The sequence below is a fragment of the Lampetra planeri genome, chromosome 38 (assembly GCF_965212315.1).
Source record: "Lampetra planeri chromosome 38, kcLamPlan1.2.h2, whole genome shotgun sequence".
NCBI classification, from domain to species: Eukaryota; Metazoa; Chordata; class Hyperoartia; order Petromyzontiformes; family Petromyzontidae; genus Lampetra; species Lampetra planeri.
This window is the reverse complement of record NC_136144.1, coordinates 530708-545051: the sequence shown is the minus strand read 5'-3', so window position 1 is coordinate 545051 and position 14344 is coordinate 530708. Positions and strand designations below refer to the sequence as shown.

The 14344-nt window shown below is 48.3% G+C and overlaps 1 protein-coding gene across 2 annotated transcripts in view; it reads right to left on the bottom strand.

Annotated features, from left to right (window-relative positions):
* Positions 1 to 941: 941 nt before the first annotated feature.
* STIMATE (STIM activating enhancer) overlaps positions 942 to 14344 on the bottom strand; it is a 38883-nt gene continuing 25480 nt past the window's right edge. For both annotated transcript variants that reach the window (XM_078612143.1, XM_078612142.1), the window contains 6 exons: positions 13961 to 14056; positions 12331 to 12452; positions 8243 to 8355; positions 4569 to 4652; positions 2268 to 2399; positions 942 to 1451 (listed from right to left, as the gene is read on the bottom strand). In XM_078612143.1, coding sequence (XP_078468269.1) covers positions 1335 to 1451; positions 2268 to 2399; positions 4569 to 4652; positions 8243 to 8355; positions 12331 to 12452; positions 13961 to 14056 — 664 coding nt within the window. In that variant the 3' untranslated portion in view covers positions 942 to 1334. The remainder of the gene's footprint in view (positions 1452 to 2267; positions 2400 to 4568; positions 4653 to 8242; positions 8356 to 12330; positions 12453 to 13960; positions 14057 to 14344) is intronic.

The window sequence follows — 14344 nt, the reverse complement described above, 5'->3', positions numbered from 1 at the left end:
ATTATTACAGGCATCGTCATGATCGGGAATGGAACCCATGACGTCCTGTATACCAGGCGAGGGAGATAACATCTTCTAGCCACCATGACACCCGAATCGGCGGTGAACGGTGCACGGAGCGAGGTCCTAGAAATGCACCGCAACCACGGCCACGACCAATTTGTACCCATGGCTCCATGCAGCCAGCGAGCCTCCTCCCCCGTGGCTCCATGCAGCCAAGCGAGCTTCCCACCCCCCCTGGCTCCGTGCAGCCGGCGAGCCACCTCCCCCGTGGCTCCGTGCAGCCAGCCAGCCACCTCCCCCCTGGCTCCGTGCAGCCAGCGAGCCACCTCCCCCCTGGTTCTGTGCAGCCAGTGAGTCTCCTCCCCTCTTGCTCCGTGCAGCCAGCGAGTTTCCCGCCCCCCCTGGCTCCGTGCAGCCAGCAAGCCACCTCCCCCGTGGCTCTGCAACGTAGACAGCAAGCAACAGAAACGGAGCGTCGAGCAGCAGACCTCGCCTTGTCCCTGAGTTTGGATCTCGTTGGTTTGTATTGCACGGAGCGTGCGCTGGCGGCGTTATCATATGGACCCCCCCTCAAACCACCCCCCCCCCCCAATTTGCACGCCGCTAGCTTATCCCGTCGAGCTCTTTGTTCGAATCTGTCCAGAGATTTAAAAAATAAAATAATTGGAAATGTCAACACTGTCCAGCCGTGAAGGATAAGTTTGTCGCAGTGGTGGTGATGATGATGAGAAGTCCAGTTCAGTTCCGTTTTGCGAGCATTAGTGCCGCTAGGCCAAACGAAGGCGCATCCGTCGGTTGATTGGCTTTGCGGCTTGGGTTCGTTTCGCTCGGGGGCGGTCGCGGTGTTCGTCCGCAGAGAAATTGGGTTCAGCCTCAAGTTCGGTCCCGGGCAGTCCAGCAACATCGGCCCACCCCACGCACCCGCACATCACGTCCGGGTACCCCCCCCCCCCGCCTCTCTCGCTGTGCCTATGGCTGCCACTTAAAAAGTCTCGTGCCATCAAACTTGAGTCAAGCGGCAATAAGCGGAAGATATATTTGGTGAGAATTTAAATCGCCGGTTGTCTCGAGTCTGGCTAGCCAGATTGTACCTAGATCGACAAAGACAAAGCAGAACGCGTACACACGCGCGTTAAGACGCGTGTGTGCGCTCGGTGGTGGTGGCACCAGCGATCGGACGTCTTCATCTGTGTGGTGCCGGTGGTGGAGGTCGCAGTGAAGGTGGTGGTGGTGGTGCCAGCTGGCCAAGCGGACCCTCTCCACCGTAGGACTCCCTTCACCGTATGATCTCCTCCACCGAAGGAATCCCTCCACCAGGGGGGGGGGCGGCGCTACACGGGCATCTCGAAGCGAACTTTCTTCTTCTTGGCGGCCGTGCCATTGCCGATGAGGCGCCGCGTGTCCCGGTCGCTGTCCACCTTGTCCGACTCGTCCGGCGACAGGAGTACCTGAGCGAGGAAAGGCACGCTCGTTAACATCGTCATAATCGTCATCATCATTGTCGTCATTGTTGTCATCATCGTCGTCATTGTTGTCGTTTTCGTCGTCGTGACATCGTTGTGATAGGGTTATGGGTTGTGAACATCCCTCACTCATCGACATGACCACCATGATGAACACCATGAACGTCAACATCATCACCATCATCGTCGTCATCGTACTCATTAATGATTTACTGCCATAATTGTCATCACACATGAACACACACGTGGACATTATCACACACATGCACACAAATAGAAAAAGGTCCTCTGTGTAGGCTATGGACTGTTGGGACAAGTGCCGTTAGCGAGCAGCTATTATATTAAGGCCAGTATGGCACAACACAAGGGTGGGTGACCAGCACCACGCCCGGCCACCTTTGTCTCCCCAGTGGTGATGTTTACACACCGCACCAGGCACTAATTTGAGGCTGAGTTGACCTAGGGGAGGCCCAGGATCGGTTCAGATAATTGTCACTGGTGTTGGCCGTGAGCGGAAATCGAAATCGGGCCGTCGGGTTCGTAGAAAAAAATGCTAACTGCTACACTACCGCTCCCCACCCACACATGCACTCACTTGTACACCCACTCAGACAAACGCGCACACACACACACTAATGCACACACAAATGCACACCCACACACTTGCACACCCACTCACACAAAGATCCCCCATATAGCCTTAACAAACTGTTCGGAGCAAGTGTTGTTAGCGAGCACCTATGAAGGCCGGAACGCCACGCAAGGGAGTGGGGGTGGCCAGCACAACGCACGAGAACGCACCTCGGACTCGGAGTCGTCCCGCGAGGCAGCGCGCCGGTAGTAGCGCACCGAGCTGGCGTCGTCTCCATCCGATTTGGCTTTCACCTTCCCCTTCTTCATCAGGAAGTTGTCCGTCAGCCAGAACATGACGGCCTGAACCCCGCAGGCACCCACACACCATTCATAATATAGGTTTTTGGGTTAGATCGCGTTATTTATAAATGTATCGTAACCCTCCACCACCCGACACGGTCAATCAGTAAAAAATGTGTCACGTTTTTCAAAGGATAAATTGACTTCTTCAGCCCACCGGTGTGCTGAAGAGAGAATCAACAGCATTTTAAAATTTTAGTACGACGTTTCGCTGATAATTACAATCAGCTTCATCGGGCAAGAATGGTGAAGCTCTCCTGTTGCTTCCGGTCTTAAATAGAGCAGCATCAGGGTTACGTCATAATTTAATTCAATTCAATCTGGTGCAGTGATTCGAGGCAAGGAGGGGGAGGGTATTGTAATTATATAGATTGGTAATCATTCAATTGTTATTCATTGGTATTTGTTTCCCTTATAAGGAATTGTAATTGTATTTATTTGATAATACGCTTCCAGGCCGCACTAAGCCTGTAGCTGTCAGAGCGATTGAAATTATTTCTGTTTCTCTCAATTTCAATGGATTCTCTAATTAGTCTTGGCCAGTAATAATTCATTTTACACAACACTTCAACGTTATCAAAATCAACAGGAGAGCTTCACCATTCTTGCCCGATGAAGATGATTGTAATTATCAGCGAAACGTCGTACTCAAATTTTAAAATGCTGTTTATTCTCTCTTCAGCACACCGATGGGCTAAAGAAGTCAATTAATTTGTCCTTTGAAAACGTGACACATTTTTTACTGTTTGGCCGTGTCGGGTGGTGGAGGGTTACGACACATTTATAAATAATGCGATCTGACCTAAAAACCTATATTATGAATAATATTGGTCGCCAAAGCCTACGTGTTAAATTAACCCACACACCAGCCACCAAGATTACCACACAGGGTGACCGTGCAACCCACACACCAACAGGCACACCACGCAAAGTCACCGTGACGCCCACCTACCAACGGGATGGCCACACGCAGTGCATAACCGTTTCACGACACGCAAAGAGTTAACGTTGTTTCAGCTCAACTCCCCGAGGGTGAGTAAGAGGGCGACTCTCAAGGCCAGATTCAGCATCACTCATTCAGCTAACTCACTCACCCACTCACCGAGGGTGAGTAAGAGGGAAACTCTCACAGCCAAAATCAGCATCAGTTAGATCAGAGATTCGCAAGCTTTTTCTCTTGAGACTGAGTCAAGCATCTTCAGGACAGCTACATTTTGGTAAGTGAGATGCAGCAGCAAGAGAAGTGCTTTGACTTGCAGTGTGGTGAGTGGGTGAGTTGGTGAGTGTGTATGTGAGTAGTTAAGTGAGGGGGCAATTGAGTGGGTGATTGAGTATGTTTGTGAGTGCGGCGAGTGGTAGTGTTGTGGTTAGCGTGCACCGCTACCAACCCAACGACCCGAGTTCGATTACTGCTCATGGCCAACACCAGTGGCGGTTATCTTAAACGGTCCTGGGTCTCCCATAGGTTGACTCAGCCTCAAATGAGTGCCTGGTGCGGTGTGTAAAAATATCGCCACTGGGGAGACAAAGGCGGTCGGGCGTGGTGCTGGCCACCCACCTCCTTGTGTGCTGTGCAAGCCTTCATAGGTGCTCGCTAACAGCACTTGCCCCAACAGTCTGTTCAGGATATATGGGGGATCTTTGACTTTGTTTTGGGGAATGGGAGGATGTGAGTGATTGGGCGAGCGAAGTTATTGTGACCTGCCGTATTTAAGGGGTGCTACAGTGGCGAGATGTTAACTCCCTCGCCTAGCATACAGGAGGTCGTGGGTTCGATCCCGACCCTGATGCCTGCTGTATATTTGGAGTTTGCGTGTCTCTCTCCCCATGGTCACACGGATTTTTCTCCGGGTCCTCCATTTTTTTCCTCCGCATTTAGAATATTTGGCTGCTGCTATAGATTTCCACGCGATAAGTCACTTCATTGGGCTATCATTTGTGATAGCCAGGGACACTTCTGAAAAAGAGCTATACGGCTCATTGTGCCTTACCTGGTAAAAAAAAAAAAATTCGTTTGTAGCAGTTGAACAGTGTGGATGAGACAAAGCAGTCAGTGTCTGGTTGGCCAAGTCCTCAACATAGGCGGATAAATTAATGAATGAACGGGTGGTGAAGTTCACGGGAGCAGGCGACATCCCTGGCGAGTGGCAGGTGGTGAGCGGCACTCACGTTGACCACGAACGGGACGATGAGCATCACGAGGGCCAGCTCCACCTGGGGGTTCGGAATGAGGCTCAGGATCAGCTCCTGCACCTGTGAAGCAAAGCGCACGCAGGCAACGTGAAGCACATGCATGTCAAAGCGCAGCGCACGCACACGGACGTGAGCAGACACAGACACGTGCAGACACAAATGGACACAGAGAGGAGACAAGTGTGACGAGCTGAAGACGCGGACACACACTCAGACAAACGGATACGGCATGGTCGCATGGACACGTATGTATGTTGAATTTCTTTCGCACCGTACGAAGCCAACCTTGTCCGTGTGGACACACAGACCCATGGGCGAGACAAGAAGACAAGTGAGACGAAAACGAGACACGGACAGACACACGGACAAAACAACACCAACCGCCATTCGTGGCGGTGACATTACCACGGTGCTTGTGCCAGGCTATGTACACACACGAATACAGAAACATGTACACGTGCACGCACGCAGAGGCATGGACACATGGACAAAACACGAAGTGAATTTAGACGTGTAGACGCTTAAGACACGGAAACACTAAACATAGCCACCTCAATCAGTATCCATAATAGAGGATATTTGGGTCAAATCGCGTAAATATATGTGTCGTTAAACCCGCCACCACCCGACACAGCCAACAATTAAGGGTTGTGACGTAAACAGAACATGTCAATTCGCCACAACATTTACAATCCGAGTACGACGTTTCGCCAGTAATACAACTAGCTTCATCAGGTGACAGCCAGATTTGTGGAGAACTCCACCTGCTTCGTGCCTTAAATAGAGGCGGAGATGTGGTGATCATACTTGTGCACTCTTCTTGTGCGAAGTGGGGGTGGGATTAATGAGTCAACATAAATTATTCATGCGCATTATGCGAGCCCAGTGATCTTGTCCTTCCTGTCCATTGTGTGTACTAAAATATGGATAATGGTCGCAAAAGCCTATGTGTTAAACTAAGTCAGTATGAATGTGTACTTGCGTTTCTGTCTGTGCACTGGCGGAGCCAGTATGGGGGGTGGGGTGGCACGTGCCCCCCCAATAGTCCGATCGAAATCGCTAATTTCGATCGAATCATTGGAGTTTATTAGTAATAAATCGGCATTTTGCGATCCCCACTGCCACAGTGTAGCATATTGTTATGTGCCAGGGACTCGATGAGATGATAGGACAATAGTCTGAATCCATAATTGGCAATAAGTAATGGCAAAGCAGTTATAAGTGACTCACAGAATTGTGCGCAGTTGCCTATGCAGTACACGACTTCCCTGAAGGCATTCACCTTCAGCGAGCGCGATGCCGATCACACACGATTCTAATTCGACCCTTGCTCGATGGGTGCGCCATCGCCGCACACACGTCGAATAAAAAGCAAGGGACAAGTCCTTACTTACTAACTCCTATCATTTTTCATTGCTGGAGGATTTGCCCTCCCTAACTGAAAATCCTGGCTCCGTCATTGCGTCCATCTACTGTGTGTGCCAGTATGGGGGGTGGGGTGGCACGTGCCCCCCCAATAGTCCGATCGAAATCGCTAATTTCGATCGGATCATTGGGGTTTATTAGTAATAAATCGGCATTTTGCGATCCCCACTGCCACAGTGTAGCATATTATTATGTGCCAGGGACTCGATGAGATGATAGGACAATAGTCTGAATCCATAATTGGCAATAAGTAATGGCAAAGCAGTTATAAGTGACTCACAGAATTGTGCGCAGTTGCCTATGCAGTACACGACTTCCCTGAAAGCATTCACCTTCAGCGAGCGCGATGCCGATCACACACGATTCTAATTCGACCCTTGCTCGATGGCTGCGCCATCGCCGCACACACGTCGAATAAAAAGCAAGGGACAAGTCCTTACTTACTAACTCCTATCATTTTTCATTGCTGGAGGATTTGCCCTCCCTACCTGAAAATCCTGGCTCCGTCATTGCGTCCATCTACTGTGTGTGTTATATACGCTGATAATCTGATGATTGCTGCTCACTCATAGAAGGAGTTGGAGGTGCTGCTGCTAAACCTGTAGTGTGCCACTATGGGGTGGGGCCTTACCAGCAGCCACACCAAAAGCAAAGCACCTACCTGTGTATTTTGTGTCATCAAACACTCAATTCCCTCAACTCCCTCAACTCCCCATGAGTGATGGGGAAGTTGCGGAGAGAGTGGAGAAGTTTCCGTACCTGGGCAGGGTGCTTATGACCAGCTCCAATTGGGCAGCCGAGGTCTTACTACGAATCAGTCGAGCGGCATTGTTTTCTCATCAGCTGTGTAACGCTGTGTGGAAGCTACTTTGTCTGTCACTCCACACGAAGCTTCAGGTCTTCTCGGCCATAGTCATGCCCTCCCTTCTCTATGCTTGCGAAACTGGACCCCCCAAATGGAACATCTTCACCGGATAGAAACATTTAGGCTGGCCTGCCTATGCTCTATCGAGGGTTTAACCAGGCTGGATTGTATAAAGAGCTCATAAATCCTTGAAAGATCTGGACAAAGTCCCATCGGTGAGCTCCTCTAGCAAGCAAGGCTGTTGGCTGGGTCATGTGATCCTCCTGGCGGTACCCCGGGGTACCAAATAATACAAAATGGCCGAGGCAATTAAATATTTTATTTCTGGGACACTATATTTTCTAGGGGTGTACTTAACTCCGTGTCTGGCGTACCAATAAATCCGAAATCAGTGCTACTCCGCGATGTCGAAATGCAAGGAGGACGATTGCGATGAAACCTTGACCGCTCGTACGCACCATCGTGGTACATCATATACAGCTAATCGAGATGAGCTGATTTCCGCATAGCCGACCATCAACAGACTAAAAATGACTGTATCACGGACATTATGCGAGAGCCGGGGTACTATGGTACCCCGGAGTACCGCCATGAGGTTCATGTCGCCTAGATGCCCAGACACCGCATGCCTAAACAGGTTTTGGTCGGCCGAATATAGGGGGCTAAACGGGCGCGGCACGGGCTAGAGAAGAGATGGAGTGATGTGGTACAAGAGGATGTGGAGCTGAGTGGACTTGCCGATGACTGGTACCAGCGGTGTCAAGATCGGCCTCTGTGGAAGAGGCTCGGGAAAGACGCTACTGGGCAGTTGGAGGCAGTCACCCTCCAGTAACAACGGAGGGCAGAGGAGCGATGCTCACGACAACGAGCGGAGCGCCGGGTGGTGAAAACACAGCAAGTTGGCACAGGTGGTGCATCGGCCAGTTATCTCAATCAGTTGACCCATGGCACCCGAGTCTGTCCCGTGACCCCCTGCCAGCGGGCGTTCGACACTTCATGTGAGCTTAATGTGCACATCGCCTGGCACAAGCGCTGTGGTGATGTCACCGCGACTGTGTGTGTATGTGTATCTGTGTGTGCGTATCTACCATGTGTTTGTGTGTGTATCGACTGTGTGTGTTTATATGAACGCATTGGCGATTCGCAATCCCGGTCAGAAAATCTTGCAGGGTGTGTAAAAATCAGTTTTCATGATGTCAAACCAGTCGGAAGTTCAAATTTTGATCACGGATTGTTTTATGAGGACCGGTGTGTTATGCTACAATGGTGTACCGCCAAGACATCTGTACGCCGTACGTATCTACCACTGTGTTTACAGTGTGTGTGCAAGCGATCTCAAACGAGACTGACGCTCTCTGACCTTCTTCCAGAAGGGGATGAGGATGACAAGGAAGGTGATGGTCTTCTCGCAAGCCACCACGAGCAGGTACACGCCGCACTGCCCCACCCACGCGCAGCACCTGGGCGGCTCCCCTGGGGGCGAGGGTGGGGGAAGGGGTTACACGGGCACCCGCTCGCTCTCTACCACCCTGCGCACTTACCCCCGCTGGCGGTGGGGCGGCATTGGCTGAGTCGCGAATCGCCAAAGCCATGCGGAGAGTTTGGTTGTTCGTGCAATCGCTCCGAATCGCGGTCCCAAATTTTGCACAAAAAAAGTCTAAATCGTTTGCGAAATTATTCACTTGGACAAAACACCACACCGCCATGTAACCCCTGAATGTTAAACTACCGCGGACTGTTTGAAACTACCGTGGACTGTGTCGTTTAGGAAACTACCGTGGCATCGTCCGTCATGGTGACCGCCTCAAATTGCCGTAAGCATTACTGCTGGGAAAACGAATTGCCGAAACGCCCCTCTCACCATTTCTCGAACCAAAATGCAATTCTTTACTCGGCCCAAGCCGACTTTCATTCCAGGACATTTGTTTCGTTTTAATATTGATTTTCGGTTTCGGGCCACAGTATTGCAATGTCTTCTGCAGCATGGTTGCTTTTGCTCCAATTTCTATTTCACTTCATTGCTGCACTTTGTTTAACACATAGTAGTAACATTCGGCTTTCGCAACGATTATTATCCATGAAAAGTTATTTGGTGTTAGATCGCGTAAATATGTTCTTAAACTCGCCACCACCCAATACAACCAATTAGTAAGGTTTGTCACGTAAATAAAACATGCAAATTCGTTACTAGTACTAGTAATAAATTGTACAAAACAACGAATTGCATACTCTTTGGTTATTTCGGTAAAGTCACGTAGGTATAAAATAAAATAAATTAAATCACGACGTTTCGGGCGCAACACAAGCGTCCGTCATCAGATGGGACAACCACAGCAAGAAACAATTGCTGAAGTGGGCAAAAGGGCTGCTGCAACAAGAGGCTATATAGGTAAGAGAGGGGGGAGGAGCAAGGGGGGGAGAGATAGAGAGGGGGTGGGGTGCTGCGAAAACGTTTAGAGGACGAGCAGACAGAATTCTGGGGGGGGAGGAAAGTGGGCGGGGCTGGGAGTGGGGAGCTGAAGCAACAGAACAAAATGCGGGGGGGGGGGGGGAAGCTGAAGCAACAAGAGATGCGGAAATGAAGGCAACACCTTATAGCCTCTTGTTGCAGCAGCCCTTTTGCCCACTTCAGCAATTGTTTCTTGCTGCGGTTGTCCCACCTAATGACGGACGCTTGTGTTGCGCCCGAAACGTCGTGATTTAATATATTTTATACCCACGTGACTTTACCGAAAGAACCAAAGAGTATGGATCCCTGCAGTCACGAAAACTTCAAATCTAGATTGAACGAATTTCATGTTTTGTTTACATAACAAACCTTACTAATTGGCTATGTAGCGTGGTGTCAGGTTTAAGTAAATTAATATTTACGTAATCTAACCCAAATAAACCTCTATTATGGAATTCTGAACTTTGTTTTGCATTTGTCATTTTGGTCACCCAGGTGATGCTCACTGATTAATCTCATCCTGGTCTCTTCACTTCTCACCTGGTTAAACCCGAACCGTAACGAAACTTTTACGTCTGACCATCCCTGTCAAATAGGATGTCTTTACAGGAGCTTAGTTTGTCAATGATTTTGCTCCATTGAGTCTCTGTTTACTATCTATGGTCGTACGCCACCACCTTCTGTGCAAACACTGGAACCGCATCAACCTGTGGCAACCACGCTGAACCAACTTTCCGCCTTAAATTTTGCTTGAACCAGGTGGTGAGAATCCAAGTGACCCCCGGGATGGGTCTCATTCGCAAGTGATATTGGGCATTAGTCTGCCGGCTGTGTGTAATCCAAATTGAGCAATGTACCAACTTTCATGACTGCAGGAATTCATATTCTTTGGTTCTTTAAGTAAAGTCACATAGATATAAAATAATAAAAATAAAATGAATACAAATATAATATAAAAAACACACTAATGTAGACTGCAGCCTGGTTCTTAATTGGAGTGAGTGTACTGGCAGTCTATAATCTAGATTGTAGCCTGGTTTTTAACCTCGGTGAGCATCCTGGAAGTCTGTAATGTAGACTGTTGCCTGGTTTTTAAGCGTGGTGAGCGTATTGGCAGTCTATGTCGACTGTAGCAATGGTTATTCAACTGAGTGAGCATACTGGCAGTCTATAATGTAGACTGTAGCTTGGTTCTTAACCTCAGTGAGTGTACTGGCAGTCTATAATGTAGACTGTAGCAATGGTTATTAAACTGAATGAGCGTACAGGCAGTCTATAATGTAGACTTAGTCTTGGTTCTTTCGGTAATAAAAATAAAATAAAAAACCACGACGTTTCGATCACAACACAAGCGATCGTTTGTGTTGAAATTGAAACGTCGTGGTTTTTATTTTATTTTCAGTCCCCTGTGAGGCAGACAGCACGTGTGGTAGTAGTCGTAGTAGTATGGCGAACAGACATTGCAGCATTAACCGGAGCAGCCTGACAGCCGCACCACGAACCTCTGCAACAAAGGAGTGCGCGGCCGCTGTGCTACATAACCGTCACCTCTCCCATGCCCCCAACCTTCTCCCCCCAGATACTCCGTGTGACAATTTGCAGCACAGGTCTACAGCAAAGACTAACAACATCATTATACGGCCGCACATTACCCTAGGGACATCTTACATTTTTCTAAACGCACACTGAAATCCCCAGATAAATTGTGCCTCATAAATGTAAATTATTCTCATTACAGGGACTCTTCTACTTATTATTTGTTTCTTTCGGTTAAGTCACGTCTAAAGATAAAATAATAAATTAAATTAAATAATAGAATACGACGTTTCGATTGCAACACAAGCAATCATCATCAGGTATAATGAAATAGCGACATAAAATCTAACCAGAAAACTATAGACAGACATATTAGCAGACAGATATCACCAAGATACATAGAGAGAGCAACACAGGTAACAGAGAGAGGTGGTCGTCTCTGTGGGGTGGCCTTAAATAGACAGAGGAGGGCGGACGCAGAGAGAGGGAGGGGGGTTAGAGAAAAAAATAGCATATCAATGAGTGGACAACAAAACGTGGTGCTGCAAGTGCGATGACACGGCAAGCAAGCCTGAAAATCAGGAGGACACACTCAAATTAAATAACCTAGTAAAATATCGAAATGTAATGCAATACAACACAGAGGGTCGGTCAACACACAATTAACGCATAGCCTGGTTGATTACGTATTTCAAAGATTGCTAAGTTAGAATTTAAGTGTGAACATTCCAAAGAGAGGACAGGCAGAGAGAACAAGTAGTCAGAGAGAGAGAAAAAAGAAGATAAGTTTAAAACTTCCCCGTAGAATTTAATTTATTATTTTATCTTTAGACGTGACTTAACCGAAATAAACAAATAATAATTCCTGCAGTCACGAAAGTTCTAAAATTAACTCTTCTACTTATGAACATTCGATTTACGAACTTTCAGAGATACGAACAAACCTGTCCGTACGTCCAGTTGCTTGTTCGAACCGGAAGTCCTAAGTTCAACCACCACGCAATAGATGGCTGCGGTGGCATTTACATCTGCAGAACGTGAAGAACCAGTGGCATCTAAATCTACAGAACGTGAAGAACCAGTAGCATCTACATCTACAGAACGTGAAGAACCAGTGGCATCTGCAGAACGTGAAGAACCAGTGGCATCTAAATCTACAGAACGTGAAGAACCAGTAGCATCTACATCTACAGAACGTGAAGAACCAGTGGCATCTACAAAACGTGAAGAACCAGTAGCATCCACGTCTACATGAGATTATACAACTTTTAAAGCCATTCCCCATACTTAGTGTAGACGCCATACGTGTTTGGAATCGACAGTAGTAAAGTTGGACTTGCGGATAAATCGAATTACAAACAGACCTTTGGAACCTAACCTGTTTGTAAGTAGGAGTCTCTGTCTCATTATTCCGTCTCTCAACCCGGCGGGGGGTTTTGTTACCGCACCCCCGAGGCACTCACCGTACTCCCCGAAGCGCAGCGACTCCCACTGCCGCCACTCCACAAGACGCGACGCCGCCTTGATGCCCAGCCAGATGAGCACCATGCCCAGCGTGGCGTCCAGCAGGAAGTTAATGAGGTACCTGCGGCATCACGCGTCACGGTATACCATCGTGTCCAGCACCACCCCCACGTGATGGTGATAAGCTGCCACTTCGTTTTAGATCTATCACTTATGATAGCTTTTTAAAAAGTGCTATGTAGCTTAGTGGGCCTTGCCTGGTAAAATAAAAAATAGTTTTTATTTTATTAAACGAGTTTATTCAAGTATTAAAAACTTATATTTATAAACTAGTTTAATAAACTATTAAAAATTCGGATTGGCACGACTGGCACGATAGGCTACGTATGGTGCGAATGAAGTTCAACATAGATACAAACTTCACAGTTTAAACTTGCCAAATTTGAAATGTGCACTGCACGTTTCCCTACTGACGAATGCACAGGCAGCTGCCACTGGGGTGCCCCTAGGCTAGACCACAGAGCAGCACTGCCCCCTACTGGCAGATTAATTCAAAGGGACAGCTGCCAGTGGGGGTGCCCCAAGGCTAGACTACGCAAAAACATCGTCCCCTGCTGTGAAACGTCCGCATAGCAGCAATGCCTTCATTCGTGATGGTCGCCCTGCACTATGAGAACGATATTGCCCACGCCACATTAAACTATTAACAGTGTATTAATAAACTAGCTTAGTATAATAATACAAACTATAAACTATTAAAATTTTTCTGGGTAAGGCCCATTGAGCTGTATATCTATTTTTCAGAAGCGACCCGGCCACAAATCATAGCTCAACGAAGTGGCTTATCGTGTAGAAGTATATAGAGGGCAAATACTCTAAACACATGTATTTAAATGTGGAGGGAAAAACGGGAGGACCCGGAGAAAAATTCACAGAATCATGTGCAGAGAGATATGCAGACTCCAAATATACAGCAGGCATCAGGGTCGGGGTTGAACCCACGACATGCTGTATACCAGGCAAGGTAGTTAACACCTCGCCACTGCGGCGCCCATGGACTCAATCATTATTATTGAGTGCCACCAGCGGCCCAGATGCAAACGGGGGTGATGCGATGTTGGAAAAGCTGTCATTCATCACCATGTGACGGTGCCGTCACCACGGCACTTGTGCCAGGCTAAGCGCGCTTTGAGGAAAATGACGTAACAGATGCACCACGCGAACTTCCCACCATGCAAAGCTGCCGCATTTTAGCTTCCCGGCACTCGGCATTCATACACAGCAAGACAAAGATCCTACATTCGCCCGAACAGAAGGGGTACCCCGCTAGCACCACACCCGGCCGCCTCTGTCTCCCCAGGGGTGATGTTTACACACCACACCGCCAGGCACTCATTTAAGTCTGTGTCCACCTACGAGAGGCACAGAACTAGTTCGTATATGATCCGGGTTTTATCGATGAGTTTTTGGCACTAATCCCTGTGCTCCAGTTTTCTCTGAGGTGAGTCCCTAACAGCAGCAACAACACGACTTTACACAAACATTTCCTTCACATTGGATCAACTCCACGAGAGCTATCATGCCTTCCGTGCTACGGACGGACAGATGGACGGACAGAGATTGACGTACAGGGAGCAGGGGTCCTCCTCGGTGAGCTCCGATAGGTACACGTTGGCAAAGTGGATGAAGAGCTGCCCGAAGATTTGCTTGGAAGTGTCGTAAAGCCTGGAAACAGCGAAGGACACATGAGGAGACGAATAGACCGTTAAGACGAGCAGATGGACAGAAAAAAAAATAGCCCAAGGGACCGGCAGGGCAGGCCAATGTTTGTGGAGTTTGTATGTTATCCGCCTTTTCGACAAAGTGCGGCGGGTGTGTGAGTGTGCATATAGCAGAGGTGTAGGGAATTTCAATAGGACCTACATCTCTGCTTTATTGACCTGGTCAAGTTTTATGAAACCATCAATAGGCTGGGGTTTTGGGTTATTCTTCGTGCTTTCTTCTGGTCTTTAT